At 39.8% G+C, this 19,327-nt stretch overlaps 1 protein-coding gene across 3 annotated transcripts in view; it reads right to left on the bottom strand.

Annotated features, from left to right (window-relative positions):
• Positions 1-1,455: 1,455 nt before the first annotated feature.
• Positions 1,456-19,327, bottom strand: part of baz1b (bromodomain adjacent to zinc finger domain, 1B) — a 96,326-nt gene continuing 78,454 nt past the window's right edge. For all 3 annotated transcript variants that reach the window (XM_043718704.2, XM_043718706.2, XM_043718707.2), the window contains 2 exons: positions 9,210-9,316; positions 1,456-6,254 (listed from right to left, as the gene is read on the bottom strand). In XM_043718704.2, coding sequence (XP_043574639.2) covers positions 5,798-6,254; positions 9,210-9,316 — 564 coding nt within the window. In that variant the 3' untranslated portion in view covers positions 1,456-5,797. The remainder of the gene's footprint in view (positions 6,255-9,209; positions 9,317-19,327) is intronic.

The following is a 19,327-nucleotide window of genomic DNA, read 5'->3' as shown; positions in this document are numbered from 1 at the left end:
GAAACCGGAGCACCCGGAGGAAACCCACGCAGACACGGGGAGAACGTGCAAACTCCACACAGTCAGTCGCCTGAGGCGGGAATTGAACCCGGGTCTCTGGCGCTGTGAGGCAGCAGTGCTAACCACTGTGCCACCGTTCCGCCCACAGTTGCCAGCCCCATGATTAAGTTGGCATCATTTGAAGCTCACGGCCTTTAGTTGGGCAACAAGCCTAAAGCTGGTGAAATAGGAAGATATCTCTGGCAAAATTGTGAGGTGCTCCCACAACTGCCATCTGCAGGCACAGAACACATATTTCATCACCAAGTCTCTCCATATTCAGCCTGCAGCATCCAGACATTTCTAAAATCTTCAATTTTCTTACCTTTGAGCAATTTGGTGGGGAATAAGGAAATAGACATTAACTTGCAAAGAGCTCAAAAACAATAGTCATACTATAAGATATTTGGAGCGGCACAGTGGTTAGCACTGCTGCCTCGCAGCGCCAGAGACCCGGGTTCAATTCCCGCCTCAGGCGACTGACTGTGTGGAGTTTGCACATTCTCCCCGTGTCTGCGTGGGTTTCCTCCGGGTGCTCCGGTTTCCTCCCACGGTCCAAAGATGTGCAGGTCAGGTGAATTGGCCATGTTAAATTGTCCGTAGTGTTAGGTAAAGGTTATGGGTGGTTTGCGCTTCGGCGGGTCGGTGTGGACTTGTTGGGCCGAAGGGCCTGTTTTCACACTGTAAAGTAATCTAATCTAATCTTATGACTAGCAGAAATCAACTAGGAAAAAGTCTGCACCGAAACAGAAATTGCTGGAGAATCTCAGTAGGTCTGGCAGCATCTGTGGAGAGAAACGAGAATTACTTTTGCGGTCGAGTGACTCTCCCTCAGAACTCTGAATAGGTCACTCGAACCTAAACATTAACTCTCATTTCTCTCCACAGATGCTGCCAAACCTGCTGAACATTAAGCAATTTCTGATTTTGTTTCTGATTTACAGCATCTACAGTTCTTTCGATTTTCACTTAGAAAACATTTGGAATGATCAGAAAGCTTTCAGGCGTTGTGAAAAAAAATCCTACTGCAAGTCGCTGTATTATATAGAAAACACATGCAGTGTATGACTTTGAGCCAGGACTTCAACACTCTCACCACAGCAGTAACATTTGTTATGTTATCAAATCAAGTGTGACAAATTCCAGGTGTTTGCTGCACTTTGTGAAAATGATTATGATTCTATGCTGATGCACTTTAATGAAACTGCTATCTCGAGAAAGAAAGAGTACCTTGTAATAAAGTTATGCAAAATTGGAAAAACTCATTCACGTCGCATGAAAGGATATTCCAAAAGAAATTGAGAGTCTGGAAATGTCTTGACTGACAGAAGTGGTTGTGGCCTATGATGTTTCCACTCAAGAAAGATGATAGACATAATCAGACAACAACTGACGAATCAAAGCTGCACAAAGTACTAAATTCAATACTTTATTTCCAGAGTTTATGACAGAACAATCTGCTCAACACCAGTGGGCTACCAACTCTTTTAGCAAAAATATCAAAATTATTGAAGACTCTGTCCGATCAACGAAGAATTAATTGACATTAGCCAGCTTTCTCAGAACCAAGTTCAGTGAAATATCTAAGCAACATATTATAGATGCTGGAAATCTGAAATAAAGATAGAAAATGCTGGAAATACTCAAGAGGTCAGGGCACAGCCGTGAAGAAAGAAACAGATATAATTGATTTGAAATGAAAAGATGAAAAAAGTGGGGCTTGGGGATAAGAGACAAAAGGGAGTGTTTGCGATAGGTGGAGAGATTAAATAACAGCTGGTGGTCTGAGGCCAAAGGGACTGAGGGAAATGGGAATGTAGATGAATGCAGAATTATGAAAAGTTACTGCCTGAAGAGAAAAAGAGTAAACCCATCAAAACAGAAGAAAAACGTTGGAGAAGTTACTGCCTGAAAATGTTATACTCAATAATGCGTCCACAGAATCTGAAAGTGCCAAATCAAAAGATGCTGCTGCTTATGCTTCCACTGGAACACTGAAAGCTTAGAAGATGGGTCAGCATGAGACCAAACTGGAAAACTAAATGACAGGTGATCAAAAACCTGGGGTCTATTTTCTCAACTGAAAAGTTGTTTGAAGTTACCCAATCTGTCCTTGCTGTCACCAAAGTTGAACAGACTACATTGAAAATAGCAAATACAGCATAAAGAAACAAAATTTTTGTTTCATCTGGAAGATGTATTTGGATATTTTGATAGTGAGAAGGTAAAAGGACTGACATTATATTGTAATTGCATGAAAAGGCACAATATGTCTAATAAAACAAACTGGGTATTGTTTGAGAAGTGGACCAAGGTGCTGTAGAGAAAGCAGTCCCTTCAGAATTCTGAAAGAGGAGAAGATATATTTGATAGTGACTTCATGTTGGAGGCAGCAGCAAAAGTGGAGGATTATTCTATCATGTCTGTTTTGTAAATAGCTTGCTATTTATTTTGCTACTGTCCTTTGATCCCACAACTGAATCATTGTGACACCTCATTATGCTTCTTTTGAAAGCCTAAAAATATTAAATCTGTATATCCACTATTACCTCTTCAAAGCAAGTATGGGTATATTTACAATATTTAAAAGGCATCTGGATGGGTACATAAATAGGAAGAGGTGAGGGATATGGACCAAAGGGTCTATTTCCATGCTGTATAACGCTCTAAGTGCAAAAACGTTGGTCAAACATTGCCTTCAGATTTAAAATTCACTCTAACTACTCAGAGTTCCAACTTCAAGTTCATTTTTATGGCATCTTTTAAATAAGGATTTTCTTATCTATCCCACCAATGTATAAATGGAGGAATCACATGAAATGCTGATAGTCTTCCGGAATTATTCCCTTTCATAGTGAGTTTCATGTACACGTGAAAGTGCCTCTTCTTTGACTTAAATATGCACTGATGTAATTAATCCAGAATAGGGTTCATTTCAAGTTTGATTAGGTTATTAATACTCCCTTTCTTAAATTTCTTTTGTATTGTTTCCCTATTCTTACTTTCTTAGATTGCTTTATATAAACCAATGCAGTGCACAAGCATAATGCCTGGGCATCCTGATCTCCAAAATAATGCGAAGGCTAAAATTCATGCATTTTCAACGCTCAGCAGACCTCCATGTGTCTGCCAATATGCAAGACTATTTCAGTTACACGTCAACATTCTCTCCCAGTACAAAAGTGCATTTAGAACACAAAATCCAGGTAGATTAGGCTTTTGCACTTGCTCCAAAACATATGACATTCTATAATTACTCATGAAATAGCACATTTAGATTTGTACATCTAAGGCTGATGATACCCTCTTATTTGTATGTTCCATTGTTGAGCAGTGCCTGTAAAGAATTAAGCTTAAAAGTGCTTTTTGACTTGAAGAAAGTTTTTTTTTTAAAAAAGGGTACTGTTACATCAGCATTCACACTAGTGAGATACTTCTGTAGAGTCCCCACTGTTGCTATGTAGACTAAGTCAACTACATAAGAGTCTAATCACAGGTGCCATATTCAACAGGGTGAAGAAGGAGAAAGAGGAAAGAGGGCAGGTGGTCCTCTTTGGAGCAATCTCATATTACATATTGAATGCGTATGGGAGTCTGAATGCTGACACAGGAGTAGGTATATGTAGACAAATGGATTGTGAAATGTATTGTCCCTTAACGACAAAGGCACACTCATACACACAACTGACAGAGGGGGACAGATGCACACAACGGCAATCAATTCAAAGAAAAAACATGGAAATCAAAAGATTACACGCATACATATGCAAAAGCACATGACACAGGGGGAAGGGAGAAAGCAAGAAAGAGAGGGAACAGCAGTAGAGAGCGTGCCACAGATAAGACAGCATGGGGCATGCAACAGAAGTGAGCCCAGCATAGTCAGTAAGGAAACATGGAGAAGTCACCAGAAGAAATACTCAAAGACAGAGATGTAGTCACAGATAAACGAGATAAACTCAAGAGAGATGGAATCACACTAGAAAAGCCAGACAATATCCAAGCCTGCCAGCCAGTGAAAACAGTTAGTCTCCAAGCAGCAACTCATTGAACATGTTTTAAAAACACTTAAGTTACAGGGCACACATAACCCTTACTTTTTTTTTTGCGAAGTTTTAAATGTAATTGCTTTTATTTAAAAGTCCAAAAATGTTTTTAATACAAGCATATCCCTCCCCAAACAACTACCACAGACATTTGGGAAAATATACAATGTCAAAATTCCACTGTTTTATTCTACATCACTTGCCTACACAACTGAGAGTGACTGGGAACGGTGATAAAACGCCAAGTAGAAAGAGGGGGAAACTCTCATAAAAAGAAACAGAAAATTTTAGATCAGTGCTTTCCTTCCCCCTCACTCCAAGGAAAAGAACTGCAGATGTGAATAGGGCTTTGAAAGATTTGTTGCTCACAAATACTCAAAATAATATGTATTATTTATACAAACTACAGTAACAAAGGTGAAAACAAATTCAAGTTGCGCCACAATTTTTCTGACAACTTGAAACACAAGGATCTTAATCTGGTTAGATCTACATATCTGTATGCACTGTACAAATCTCCACACAAAAAGGAGTATTTTACAATTCTTCAGTTTAAAAATCCGATGGTGTTGCATGAGAATTATTTGGTCAGCCAGAATGGTTAGGCAGATCAAAAGGGAATCTTACATGTCAAACATAGTAAAGATTTACTACCACGTCTCGTGCTTGTTGGCTGACAGCAATTCTAAGTCAGAGTGCTGTTACCCCACACCAATTAGTATATAGGGCAAATTAGAATCTTTCAAGAAACTAGAGACACCCATATATTATTCATTAACATCCATTTGGTTGGACCCTCAGCTAAATCAGGGTAGACGACCTAAGCGTATAAACCAGTTACCTTTGCTCATTACATGCAGAACTGACCACTGTTCAATTTTGAAACCAAGCGGACTCTGAACTAAACATCCTGCACACGTTCATCAGGTAAGTGACTCCTTCAAGACTACAGTCAATTAAACAGGTGACATAAGTTACACGATGGCTGGTGGTTCATATGAAAAGCTCATTTTACTGCTTCAGATGGCAAAACATTCGAGGGCAGGATACTTCTCCTTATTATAAAGAACAGCTGTACATTTACAATACTGTTGCGATCAATGTGAGACAATTTTGCACATATTCAATCATATGGTCAAACCTAAAACCCAGCTGGATAAAACAGATGCTGGTGATGCAATGTAAGTACTCTGGCACTGTGGAACACCTTGGCCTGCAATCAGCTGAACTTCCATTAATTGTACACTCTCTCCAGCGAGGCAGTGTTATTTAGAAGGACCAAGGACCAACAATTGAGGGGTTGTCTAATTCCCTGAATTGACCACTTCCACGGTTAAGATGAACAAATCAGAAAGCTTTTGCTGAAAGCTGATACCAAGGGACACAAATTTTTGAGAAAGGTCCCCTCTATGGTCATAAAATCAGAACAACAGAGCTCCTTGTCTGTGATCTTAATTTCACAACTATTTTCAACAAAACAAGGAACTTTCAGCTCTCAGGATCTCCCAACTCAACAAGAGTATTAAAAAATCTGCAAGAGGTTTAGACTTCAACATTTTTGTATTCCTATGAAAATGTCCAGGTTTGGTTGAAGTTTTGTATTTGATCCAGTATGTCAAATCAGTCAACGTAAACATTTAAAGTACAAACAAGTCTGCAGTTTCCAAAATAATTACTACATCCATTATTCAGAAAGCTCAGCTATTTTCGATTCACTTCCGGCGCTTACGTGGTGGGATGGAATGTTCACTTGATTCTGCGTCACTGTCATCATACTCATCGTCTACTTCTTCTTCTTCTTCCTCCTCCTCCTCCTCATCCTCTTCCTCCTCCTCATCTTCCTCATCCTCCTCCTCGAGTTCTACTTGCACCAGCCTTTTCCGTTTCTGGATGCTTTTTCGTGGTTTGCCCCGTTTGTAGTTATAGTTGGGAAGATGTTTTCCCAACATGTCAATGAAACATCGTTCAGTTTTCTCCACACAAGTAAGAACCTGGCTACCCTCCTGATTGTACTGTTCTGCATTGTTAAACACCAGTTTAACATCCTCAAGAAATTCTTCAACAGTCTTGTAGGTGCTGCATAAACACTTGCTTTGCATGGTCTGCAAGTCCATAGGTTTAGAGATTATTTCAAAATAATCTTCTGCTTCATCCGTTGTCACAGGCTCTCTAGAAAAGAGGAAAAGCAATTTGTAAAACTCACGTCTATACAGAAAAAAGATAACCACAAGTTGTACCAACTTCATTTAGGTCCAGTTTAAATTGTACTGAATGTACAGCAGGTTACTGCCTTCTGGAATTGATATCTTTGTTCTGCTTCCTCTTGCACTCGGCTCCAATCATGTTTCTATCACTGTAATTGCTGGATCTGGCACAATGCATCTTGGTCACCTAATTAATGACAAGTGTGTGACTAGAAAACAAATATTGCAGTTTGCTGGTTTTGAGAGTAAATGTAATAAAGTGCTTCCTAAAACTTTTAAGGGACCCAAGGGACAACCTTTCCACCCAGAGGGTGGTGCATATGGAATGAGCTGCCAGAGGAAGTGATGGAGGCTGGCATCTGGATGGGTATATGAAGAGGAAGGGTTTAGAGGGATATGGGCCAAGTGCTGGCAAATGGGACTAGGTTAGTTTAGGATATCTGGTCGGCATGGATGAGTTGGACCAAAGGGTCTGTTTTCATGCTATACAGCTCTATGACTCTTGCCTGAACACAATTCCACAGGCACAGACAATCCTTTAGTGCTCATTCCAAGTAGCTCTTGCTTAATTACTTATGACAGCATAGTCAAGATGGATCTTATCCTGCTTGATCACTCATTGGCAAGAATTATCATCAAAAATAGGGAACATAACACCTCCTAGCACAAAGGTGCAGAGTCCAACTGTAACACCCAGCTATCATATCAATGGTTCAGCCCAAGAGTGTTCTTAACCAAAACAAATAGGAGCAAACTGCATGTCTCCGAAAGCTTGCTGTCATCAAGACAATCCTGGCCAATCTTCTAGTTCAAATCCACTTTTCTATCTCATCTCTCATACCCTTTCAGCGTCCAACCATTTGCCCCCCACTCCTCCAACAAACAGACAAAAGGCTATCAATCCTCAGTTTTATATATAATTGAACATCCATATTTCATTGGGACAAAGATTTGCCAAGATTTGCAATCCTTTAAGTGGAAAATTCTCACGCGAGTCATATGTAAGAACCACATTCACCTTATTTGAAATATAGACTGGAAAATGAAAGTATGGACTGCTGTCTTGCGGACATTGAACCAGTTACAATGTGGAGGAAAAAGTGGAACTGTACAGTCAACTTAATTAGTTACACAAAGGCATATTTTTATTTTACGAACCTGCATGCGATATTTTTGTGACACTAACTGGGACAAGGTACTTTTGGGATGGATAAAAAAAAAACTGCCTAACAACAGCTTGGTTTGTCTCCAAGTAGCAGTCTGTCAGAAAATTTTGAGGAGAAACAGAAGTTGGACGGAGATCTCTAAATGCCTGTGAGCAAGCGCTCTTCTCTCTCTCTCCTCCCTGCTTTGGTTGCTCCCCCCCATCCCCACCCCATACCTCCTTTTAGAGAAGAAAAAATTTCTAATATCATGAATAGTGGTCACAGTCTGAAATTAACTATCCTATTGATTTAACTGGTCAGATTATACATTTGTGACTGCTCATGGAATAGTGGGGCTCGAATTCCAATACACTCTTTGCAATGTGTCAATGAAATATCAGGTCAATGCTGGAACTCCTATCCTGGGACTAGTTTCTCCAATTTTAAACTCTCCAACCAAAGAAATCTCCTCTCAATATCTATCCTGTCCAGCCAACTTTTATATTTCAATGATATCATCACTCATTTGCCTTCATAGGACAATGCTCCCATATTAGGGAATCAAACTAACCTTTGTTGTGTCCCTTCTAACTGTACCACTGAACTGAAACTTAACTGTACCATCGCAAAAACAGTTAAGTCTTGATGGCTCTCTGTCCATGAACTAATCCTTAGACCAAGCCACGACATCTATACCAACTCCTATATGTAACCCTATATGTAATCTCCGGTGCAGCAGGTTGTCCTTTTCAAGAATCCAGAGATGTTACATTCAATGGTTTTGATAGTTACCCCATCAAAAAAAGGACAAAATTTATCAGGGAGAATTTTCCTTTCAGAAAACTGCGCTGATTTTGCATAACCATATGAATCTTTAAGTGCCTTTTCACTACATTCCAAATAATAGATTCTAGAATTTTCCTACTAGTAGCAAGGCTGGCTAGAATTAAGTTTCCAACTTTCTCTCTCCCTCCTCTGTTAAATAACAGGGTTACATTTTCTACCTTGGAATCCACTTAGCCAGTTCTAAAGTTTAGTGAATGCTCGAAGATCAAAACTAATGCATTCACTAACCTTGTAGTTAACTCTTCTTTTAAACTCTAGTGTGTAGGCATGATAGCCTATTAATTCCCCCAGCTATTTCCTTCCTTTAGATTACTTTCTTTGGATTTCCTCACTGTCATTAGGCACTGCTGCCTTACCATCTGAAATATCATTCTTTTTAAGTCTTTTACTGTGAAAACAATATATATTTTTAAAAATCCTAGTTATTATTCAAGAATATTTACAATCATCCTACAATAATTTCATTACTCCATTATAATTTCTCTTATCATTGCTCTAGGAGACCCATGGCTACTTTCACTACTCTCGTTCTATTTAACTCTTGTTTGAAACGTGAACAATCTGATTTTATATTTCCTGCTTATTTAGTATCATTCCATTTTCTCCCTCATATCGCTTTCTTGGTCATCCTCTGATTTTTTTTCAATTTCTTGCAACCCTTAGACTTACTATTAATTTTTGGCAACACTATAAACATTAACATAGTAATGTTAGTTACTATTAACTATTGCACAAAATCAGATTTAAATCAGCCTTTTCTCTCGTTGGTTCTTTGACATAGTGCCCTAAAAGCAACTATAAAGGCATTGCTTCAACTTAATATCTGAATTACTGTAACCAATTTTACTTAAATGCTCTATACAAAAATGAATGGCCTCCACACAGACCCAGGCATCATTTTTTAAAGTGACAACTTTTATTGTTCTTACCTAAAGGGCCAACTATATCTTGATCTGATTAATTTGTTCAGGATTTCTTCACACTTTGCAAGCTCCAGATTTAGTCTCCGTGACCGATATTTTGTTCTTTGTTGTACCTACAGGCAGAAGAAACCAGTGATTATGAACTCAACTGCATTTCACTATTAAAAAGAAAAAAATGTAAAATTAATCAAAATAGCTGATTTTAACATTGTATTACTCTTCAAAATGCCTCAAACAAAAACTCATTATTGATTTAAAAACTCTGATAGCAAGCATTTCAATCACATCAGTTCCTGTTTGTACTCCTGCCTGTAAACACTCTTCGAGCAGGTTGTCAGAGCTAGACTACACTGACTGAAACTAATGCTTCATTTTCTCATTAGCCCAAGATTATTGAGGCCAATGATAAATTCACTTCCACTGCCTGAACCAAGATCAGTTATCTCAGGATAGAATGAGAATTGCACCACGATCACTGATTTAGCTACTCACCATTGGAACTCACTGAAAAATATGAGAGGACGGATGTTACAGATAGAAATCACAATCTTTAACATTACAGATCATATGACAACTCACTAAAGTTTAATTATTGGTTTTAAACTGAATACTTTGCAATGGGTGTATTTCACACTTTTACGTGACAATATTTACCCAACTATGGAATATGCTGTAAAACTCAGATTTTCAGACAATAAAGCCTTGTATTCAGAGGCCATAACTTAGGGCTGTTATACATTAGTCTGAAAGTTATAAATACACTTTATAACATGCCTGAAAGTGCAAGCATAAAAATGAGATTGTGACCATCCACATTAAAGCAAGTTGGTGGTGGTAGTGATGTCACTGGACCAGTAATCCAGAATTCCTGGCAAGTGTCTGAGAAACACAGGGTTCAAACACCAATGTGGATGGTGAGGTTTGAATTTTTAAAAAAATCTTGAGTTAAAAGCTGGCCCAATGACAACCAACTGTCGATACCTTAACGGCACATCAGGCTGACTAATGTCCTTTAGGGAAGGGAATCCGCCATCTTTATATGATCTGATTTACATGTGACTCCAGACTAGATAGCAATATGGTTGACTCTTAACTACCATCGGTGCAATTAAGGATGGACTGTGAATGTTGGTCTAAATAGCGGTGCCACACTCCAAGTCAAATTAAAATAAAGATAACTTTGTTGCTGGAAGCCAGGATAGAGTCACATTTTGTACAAAATGTATTCATTACAGGCAAAATGAAGGAATGTGGCATGTGGAAACAGGTAAATACAGTTGAGACCTCTATTAACCTTGGATACAGGGATTATTCAAATGCTTCCTCTAGAGATCAATGGATTAATCAGAGACCATGAAAGGTGAGACTATACACAGTCTGCAGAAATAACTAATATTTTTTTGCTCCATGCTCCATGTACTGACTGTCATGGAATACAAATTTGCATTACTGTTCTCAGACTGCAAAATTTCTGACAATGAAGGCAATATTGAGCTACATCTACTCTCGAGGAATCAAAACCAAAAAATAGCGAGACTAATATTCATTAATCTTCAAATGGTGCATGAAACAATGTGGGGACAATATTGATATCCTAGTAGTTGTTCACATTCACTACTATATCAACTCTACTGAAACAGATAAGTGATTCGTTTTAAGTGTGACTTTACTATAAGTCTGCAGTAGTGAATAGAGTGGGTTCTTTCTTGATTGGATGTTTTACTGAGATATGTCTCTTGATTAAACTTATGGCTTATATTTTTAAGTATTAAGTTAACTTGGAGCAGTGTTATGTAGAGGAATAAGACAGTTCTATTTTATGGGTCTACAGATTGGAAGAAGCCAAAATAGCCCTTAGTAGAGTGATATGCTCTTCTTGTCAGATGAGAGAGTTTAGGGAGAGTTTACGTGTTATTGGATCGGTTGGAGCGACAGTTAGGAATTTACAAGAGCAAAGGGGTGTGATGGATGGTAGTTATAGGAAGGGAAAAAGTCGCAGTACAGTCACACAGATGGGTTAACTCCAGGAAAGGTAAGAGAGGTAGTTAGGTAGTGCATGAGTCTTCTGCGGCTGTCCTCATTTCAAACAAGTATGCTGCTTTGGAAAATGTAGGGGGTGATGGGTTCTCAGGGGAACGTAGCACGAACAACAAAGTTTCTGGTATTGACACTGGCTCTAATGCAATGAGGGGTACGTCGGGTTCCAAGAGATCAATTGTGTTAGGGGACTCTCTAGTCCGAGGCACAGATAGATGTTTCTACGGCTAGTAGCTAGAAATCAGAATGGTGTGTTGCCTTCCTGGTGCCAGAATCAAGGATGCCTCAGAGAGGGTGCAGAATGTCCTCAAAGGGGAGAGGGCCCTGCAGGAGGTCATTGTACACATTGGAACCAACAACATAGGAAGGGAAAAGAATGAGATTCTGAAGGGAGAATATAGAGTTAGGCAGGAATTTAAAAAGGAGGTCCTCGAGAGTTGTAATATCTGGATTACGAGCTAGTGAGAGTAGAAGTAGGAGGATAGAATAGATGAATGAATGGCTGAGGAGCTGGTGTATGGAAGAAGGATTCACATTTTTGGATCACTGGAATCTCTTCTGGGGTAGGAGTGACCTGAATAAGGAGGTCAGATTGCATCTGAATTGGAAGGAGATTAATATACTGGCAGGGAGATTTGCTAAAGCTGTTTGGGAGGATTTAAATTAGTAAAGTTTTGGGGGTGGGGGGGGAAGATAGTGAGGAAAGACATCAATCACAGACTAGTACTGTTGAGAAAAGAAGCGAGTCAAACAGTCAAGGTAGGCAGGTACAAAGCAGAGAACAAGGTAGGACTGATAAATTAAACTGCATTTATTTCAATGCAAGAGGCCTAACAGGGAAGGCAGATAAACTCAGGGTATGGTTAGGAACATGGGACTGGGATATCATAACAATTACAGAAACATGGTTGATGGATGGACAGAATTAGCAGCTTAATGTTCCAGGATACAAATACTATTGGAAGGATAGAAAGGGAGGCAAGAGAGGAGGGGGAGTGGTGTTTTTGATAAGGGATACCATCACAGCCATACTGAGGGAGGATATTCCCAGAAATACATCCGGGTAAGTTATTTGGGTGAAACTGAGAAATAATAAAGGGATGATCACCTTATTGGGATTGTATTATAGACTTCCTAATAGTCAGCTATAAATTGAGAAACAAATTTGTAAGGAGATCTCAGTTATCTGTAAGAATAATAGGGTGGTTATGGTAGGGGATTTTAACTTTCCAAACATAGACTGAGACTGCCATACTGTTGAGTTTAGATGGAGTGGTATTTGTTCAGTGTGTACAAGAAAACTTTTGATTCAGTATGTGGATGTACCTTAAAGAGAAGGTGCAAAACTTGACCTACTCTTGGGAAATAAGGCAGGACAGGTGACTGAGGTTTCAGTGGGGGAGCACTTTGGGACCAGCGACCATAATTCTATTAGTTTTAAAAATAGTGATGGAAAAAGATAGACCTAATCTAAAAGTTGAAGTTCTAAATTGGAGAAAGGCCAATTTTGACGGTATTAGGCAAGAACTAACGAAAGCTGATTGGGGGCAGATATTCGCAGGTAATGGGATGGCTGGAAAATGAAAAGCCTTCAGAAATTAAATAACAAGAGTCCACAGACATTATATTCCTGTTAGGGTGAAAGAAAAGGCTGGTATGTGTCGGGAATGCTGGATGACTAAAGAAATTGAGGGTTTGGTTAAGAAAAGAAGGAAACATATGTCAGGTATAGACAGGATAGATCGAGTGAATCCTTAGCAGAATATAAAGGCAGTAGGAGTATACTTAAGAGGGAAATCAGGAGGGCAAAAGGGGACATGAGATAGCTTTGGCAAATAGGGTTAAGGAGAATCTAAAGGGTTTTTACAAATACATTAAGGACAAAGGGTAACTAGGGAGAGAATAGGGCCCGTCAAAGATCAGCAAGGCCTTTGTGTGGAGCCACAGGCAATGGGGAGATACTAAACGAGTATGTTGCATCATTGTTTACTGTGGAAAAGGACATGGAAGATATAGAATGTAGGGAAATAGATGGTGACATCTTGAAAAATGTCCAAATTACAGAGGAGCAAGTGCTTGATGTATTGAAACGCATAAAGTGTATAAATCCCCAGGACTTGATCAGATGTACCCTAAAACTCTGTGGGAAGATTGGGAAGTGATTGCTGGGCCCCTTGCTGAGATATTTGTATCATCAATAGTCACAGGTGAGGTGCCGGAAGACTGGAGGTTGGTTAACGTGGTGCCACTATTTAGGAAAGGTGGTAAGGACAAGCCAGGGAAATATAGACCAGTGAGCCAGACGTGTTGGAGGGAATCTGGAGGGTACATGTATTTGGAAAGGCAAGAAATGCTTAGGGATAGTCAACATGACTTGTGCGTAGTAAATCATTTCTCTCAAACTGGATTGAGTTTTCTGAAGTAACAAAGAGGATTGATAAGAGCAGAGTGATAGATCTGATCTATATGTACTTCAGTAAGGCGTTTGACAATGTTCCCCATTGAAGACTGGTTAGCAAGGTTAGTTCTCCCGGTATTCCATTAGATCTAGCCTTCTGGATACAGAACTAGCTCGAAGGTAGAAGACAGAGGGTGATGTTGGAGGGTTGCTTTTTAGACTGGAGGCCTGGGTCCATTACTTTATGTCCAGAACTTGAGGGCATAGGGTTAGGATGAGAGAGGAAAAATATAAAAGAGACCTAAGAGGCAACTTTTTCACGCAGAGGATGGTGCGTGTACGGAATGAGCTGCCAGAGGAAGTGGTGGAGGCTGGTACAATTGCAACATTTAAAAGGCATCTGGATGGATATATTAATAGGAAGGGTTTGGAGGGACATGGGCCGGGTGCTGGCAGGTGGGACTAGATTGAGTTGGGATATCTGATTGGCACGAGTTGGACCAAAGTGTCTGTTTCCGTGCTGTACATCTCTATGACTGTATGGCGTGAATAAGGCAGGAATCATAACCAAGTTAGGCTGGTGGATTAACACCTGTGTATTATCGGAGACAACAATAGGATGAGGAATGAGTTTGCTAGACTGGAAGCAAAAACTTTATGGTGGGATAGCTGATGAAGTGGAGGACTTTCAAAGTAATTTTTTTGGACTGCTCAGCAAAAGTATATACCAGTGAAAAGGAAGGACAGTCTGAAAGGAGGTAATCTGCCATGTGTCTAAGGAAATAAGGGAGGCTATCAAATTGAAAAAGAAAGCATACAAGTGGCCAAGAGCAGCAGGAAACTAGAAGATTGGGAAAGCTTCGAAGGTCAATAGAAAGCCACAAAAAAGCGATAAAGAAAAGTAAAATAGATTATGAGAATAAACTAGCTCAGAATATAAGGACAGATAGCAAAAGTTTGCATAAATATAAAACGAAAAGAGTGGCTAAAGTAAACATTATGGAATGAACTGCCACAGGAAGCAGCGGAGGCTGATACAATTATAATATTTAAACGGCAGATGGATAATTACTGAATAGGAAGGGTTTAGAGGGATATGGGCCAAGTGCTAGCAAATTGACCTAGATTAATTTTGGATATCTGGTCAGCATGGATGAGTTGGATTGAAGGGTCTGTTTCCATGCTGTACATCTCTATGATTCTATGGACCTTTAGAGGATAAGGAGGAGGATTTAATAATGGGATATTGAGAAAATGGATGAGGCACTGAACAGGTATTTTGTGTTGGTCTTCACAGTGGAGGACACAAATAGCATACCAGCAATCGACAACGAGACAAAAGTAGGTGTGGGCCTGGAAACAATCATTATCACGAAAGAGATAGCGTTGGGCAAGCTAATGGAGCTAAAGGTAGAGAAGTTTCCTGGCACTGATGGAATGCATCCAGAGTGCTAAAACAGATGGCGGGAGAAATAGCAAATGCACTTGTAGTAATTTTCCAAAATTCACTGAACTTTGTGGCAGTTCCAGCAGATTGGAAAACAACACCTATGACACCAGTCTTTAAAAAGGGAGGTAGACAAAAGATGGGGAATTACAGACCGGTTGCCTTAACTTCTGTAGTGGGCAAAATGCTTGAACCTATTATCAAGGAAGAAATAACAAAGCATCTAAATCGAAATTGTCCCGTTGGGCGGACACAGCATGGGTTCATAAAGGGCAGGTCATGTTTAATTCATCTACTGGAATTCTATGAAGACAATATGAGCACAGTGGACAACAGGGACCCAATAGATGTGAGGTAACTGGATTTCCAAAAAGGCATTCAACAAGGTGCTGCATAAACGGCTGCCGCATAAGATAAAGATGAAAGGCACTACAGGCATGTACTGACATGTTTAGAGGATTGGTTAACCAACAGGAAGCAAAGAGTGTGGATAAATGAGTGCTTTTCTGGTTGGCAATCAGTGAGTTGTGGTGTGCCTCAGAGATCAGTATTGGGATCGCAATTATTCACAATTTACATAGACGATTTGGTGTTGGGGATCACGTGTAGTGTGTCAAAGTTTGCGGGTGACACTAAGATGAGTGGTACAGCAAAGTGTGCAGAGGACTGAAACTTTGCAAAGGGGCATAGATTGTTTAAGTGAGTGGGCAAAGATGTAGCAGATTGAATACAATGTTAATAAATGTGAACTCATCCATTTTGGTAGGAATAACAGTAAACAGGACTATTACTTGAATGGTTAAACATTGCAGCATGCTGCTGTGCAGAGGGACTTGGAGGTACCCGTGCATGAATCACAAGTGGTCTGCAAGTGCAGCAGGTGATTAGGAAGGGAAATAGAATTTTGTCCTTCATTGCTAAAGGGATTGAATTTAAAAGCAGAGAGGTTATGTTGCAGCTGTACACAGTGCTGGTGAGGTCACACCTGGAGTACTGCATGCAGTTATGGTCCCCTTACTTGAGAAAGGATGTACTGGTACTAGAGGGGGTGCAAAGGGGGTTCACTAGGTTGATTTCAGAGTTGAGGGGGTTGGCTTATGAGGAGAGACTGAGTAGACTGGGATTATATTCATTGGAATTTAGAGGAATTGTGTGTGTGTGTGTGTGTGTGTTTGTGTTTGTGTGTGAGAGAGAGAGATCGTTTTGAAACATAAAAATATGAAGAGAACAGGTAAGATAGAAGTAGAGAGGATGTTTCCACTGGCAGGTGAAACTAGGACAAGTGGGCATAGCCTCAAAATTAGGGGGAGCAAATTTAGGACTGAATTGAGAAGAAACTTCTTTACCCAGAGAGTTGTGAATTTATGGAATTCCCTGCCCAGTGAAGTAGTTGAGATTTCCTCAGTAAATGTTTTTATACCTAAGATAGATAATTTTTTGAACATCAAGGAATTAAGGGTTATAGTGAGGGGGCACATAAGTGGACCTGAGTGCATGAAAAGATAAGCCATGATCTTACTGAATGGCGGAGCAGGCTCGAAGGGCCAGATGGCCTATTCCTGCTCCTAGCTCCTATGTTAATCTTGGGTGGGGTTAAAATGTTTGACTAAAAAGTGATTTGAATTGGCTTTTGAAAAGGGACAGAACTTCAAGGCAGTAAATAACCTCAGAGAAAGATGAGATACAAAAGAGGAAATGGTCAGATATTGCAGAAGAGAAGTTAAATTAATTTGCAAAAGGGATGTGGTTTTAGAAAGAAGAAACAAAGGAATAGAATGCATTTGGGCAGACAGATAGCATAAGGGTAAGGAATGGTAAAGCACTACAGAAGATCAGAGCAAAAGGGAATACAGTAAGATTTAATTCAGGTTTGCAGGTGCATAAATTCAGCACAAATCCTAATATATAAGATCATCATGATGCAAACAGACATCTGGACATTTGATGTGGTGATAAATCAATGTGGTTCAAGAGAAAGGCAGAAATAGTTATTTACATTCCTGATACATAGTGTTCTGGAAAAATAAGGAAAGAACAGTCTTGTTTCAGTAAAATATTACAGTTCTGGAGGACGAAGCTGTCCTGGAGTCAAGGAAATATACTATTTAGTTGGAATTTGAATGTGAGTAAAGGAGGTATAGTTAGTAAGTTTGCAGATGACACCAAAATTGGTGGTGTAGTGGACAGTGAAGGAGGTTACCTCAGAGCACAACAGGATCTTGATCAGATGGGCAGATGGAGTTTAATCTAAACAAATGGGAGGTAGGGCAAATCAAGGCAGGACCTATACACTGAATGGTAAGGTCCTGGAGAGTGCTGCCTAACAAAGAGACGTTGGGGTGCAAGTTCATAATTCCTTAAAAGTGGAGTCACAGATAGACAAGATAATGCTTGGTACGCTTGCCTTTATTGGTAGTGCTGAGAGTGTGGTACTGGAAAAGCACAGCCAGTTAGGCTGCATCCTGAGGAGTAGGAGAATCAATGATTTGGGCATAAGCCATTTATCACGAATGAGGCTTGTGGGCCAAGGGGGCTGAGAATCCCTGTGGACGAGATTGCTGAACTGTCTTCCCAGTCTTTCCTTTTATCCATAGCACCATTTTTTTAGGTCTATATCTGTGTGTAGAGGAGTTTTTAGGTGCTTACGAGTTTTAACTAGTAGAGTTGTATGTTGAGTGTTCATATTGATTATCTATAATTAGAATCTATTCATTTATAATAAATAGTAACTCTTGTTTAGTAACTCTTGTTATGTTTTCGGTCAACCTGGATCTAAAAGATAGATAAATTGGGGAAATTCTGGCTATTTTTAAAACTTTTAACTTATGTACTGATTCTGGGAATAGCAGTGCTTGATTTACAGCTCACCAGCCCGGTAAGGTGCAACGAACCGGTGTGATGTTGCTTTCAGTACTTTACCAGGACTATGATCGGAGATGAACTGAAATTAACAGACCAGCTTCAAATGCTTATAAGTATATATGAAGATAAAGCTTGACTTCCACAGTTTAAATACAGATAGAACCTGACAGGTCCATTACATCTTAATGCAATTCTAGTAAAGGAATAACATGCTTTATCTTACACAGACTCCTTAATCACAAGTGCACGAGAGACGTCAGTACAGAAACACATACATCTCCAATGCACTCTGCACTGGTTTATCCTCCAGAATCTGACTGTGATAAATGAGGTTGGATTATTGGGTTGGGGCTGTAGATACTGTTTATTTGGTCTCCTGATAATTGCTGCCCATGAAAGACAACCCCACTTCTGTTTGGCTGAAGTACAACAGGACAGCTGTCTGAGTACTGCGACTCTCACCAACCCCAGCAGGCCACCAACAACTGTCAACAGTACAAACAGTCTGAGCCTGCAGCTACATTATTGGGATTCTGATACTAATTGGACCTCCCAGCCTACAGATACATTGAGTCCTATTTTAAACCCTTTTAATAACCCATGAATCATTTCTCAATAATTCACAAAGCGTAAGGGTTCAAGAACATTTCTGTTGAGATATGTCACAAATCATCTGCTGATTTCTTGCTCCCTTTGTCCAGCCCAGAATAATTTCCTGACGTCTCTTGCTTGATCAACTCCAAGTCGGAGAAGAAGAAAAGATCCACCAGCATAGCTGAAATGCCAATGTCAATTTCTCAAAAGCAAGAATTTCATGACCCTGGGTCAGAAGGCACATTTTTAGGAGGCCGGGTAGGGGAAGAGTACAGAGAACAATAATCCTCAATGCTGTTAAATCATCCACAACTGAATATCCATTCTCTGGGATCTGAATGATTTGTGGATAATAGATATCTACCAATCTGATCGCTGGTACTTTTTACTGGTTGCTGTCAAGCACATGCCTGGTAGGGTTCAGGTACAACATGTACCTTGCCAGATGCCTAGTATTCTGCTTGTTGGCTCCTTTTCCCCCATGCTTTAAAGCCTGACCATTTCCAAGTCCCTGGAAGACCAGATTCCCTCATGTTTTTCTTTTGCCTGTGTGTTCTGCAGTCAGTGACTGACACTCCATAATTACAGTTCACATTTGAATCATTTAGTTGTATAAGCTCGTTTAAGGAGGATACAGCGCAGGTATGGGATGCAGAACAGAGATAGAATGGATATCAGTTGAATTACCTCACAACACTCGTAGCAAAGCTCACGACTTAACAAAAATAAAAATTAGGACTCCTGATGACTGGCATGCCTATAACTTAATACATATTGCAGTGGTTA

This window comes from Chiloscyllium plagiosum, unplaced genomic scaffold (genome assembly GCF_037043375.1).
Source record: "Chiloscyllium plagiosum isolate Xiang-an unplaced genomic scaffold, Cpla_swu_hap1 HiC_scaffold_31, whole genome shotgun sequence".
NCBI classification, from domain to species: domain Eukaryota; kingdom Metazoa; phylum Chordata; class Chondrichthyes; order Orectolobiformes; family Hemiscylliidae; genus Chiloscyllium; species Chiloscyllium plagiosum.
Note: the sequence above shows the minus strand (reverse complement) of the source record. Positions and strands in the feature narration are given on the sequence as shown.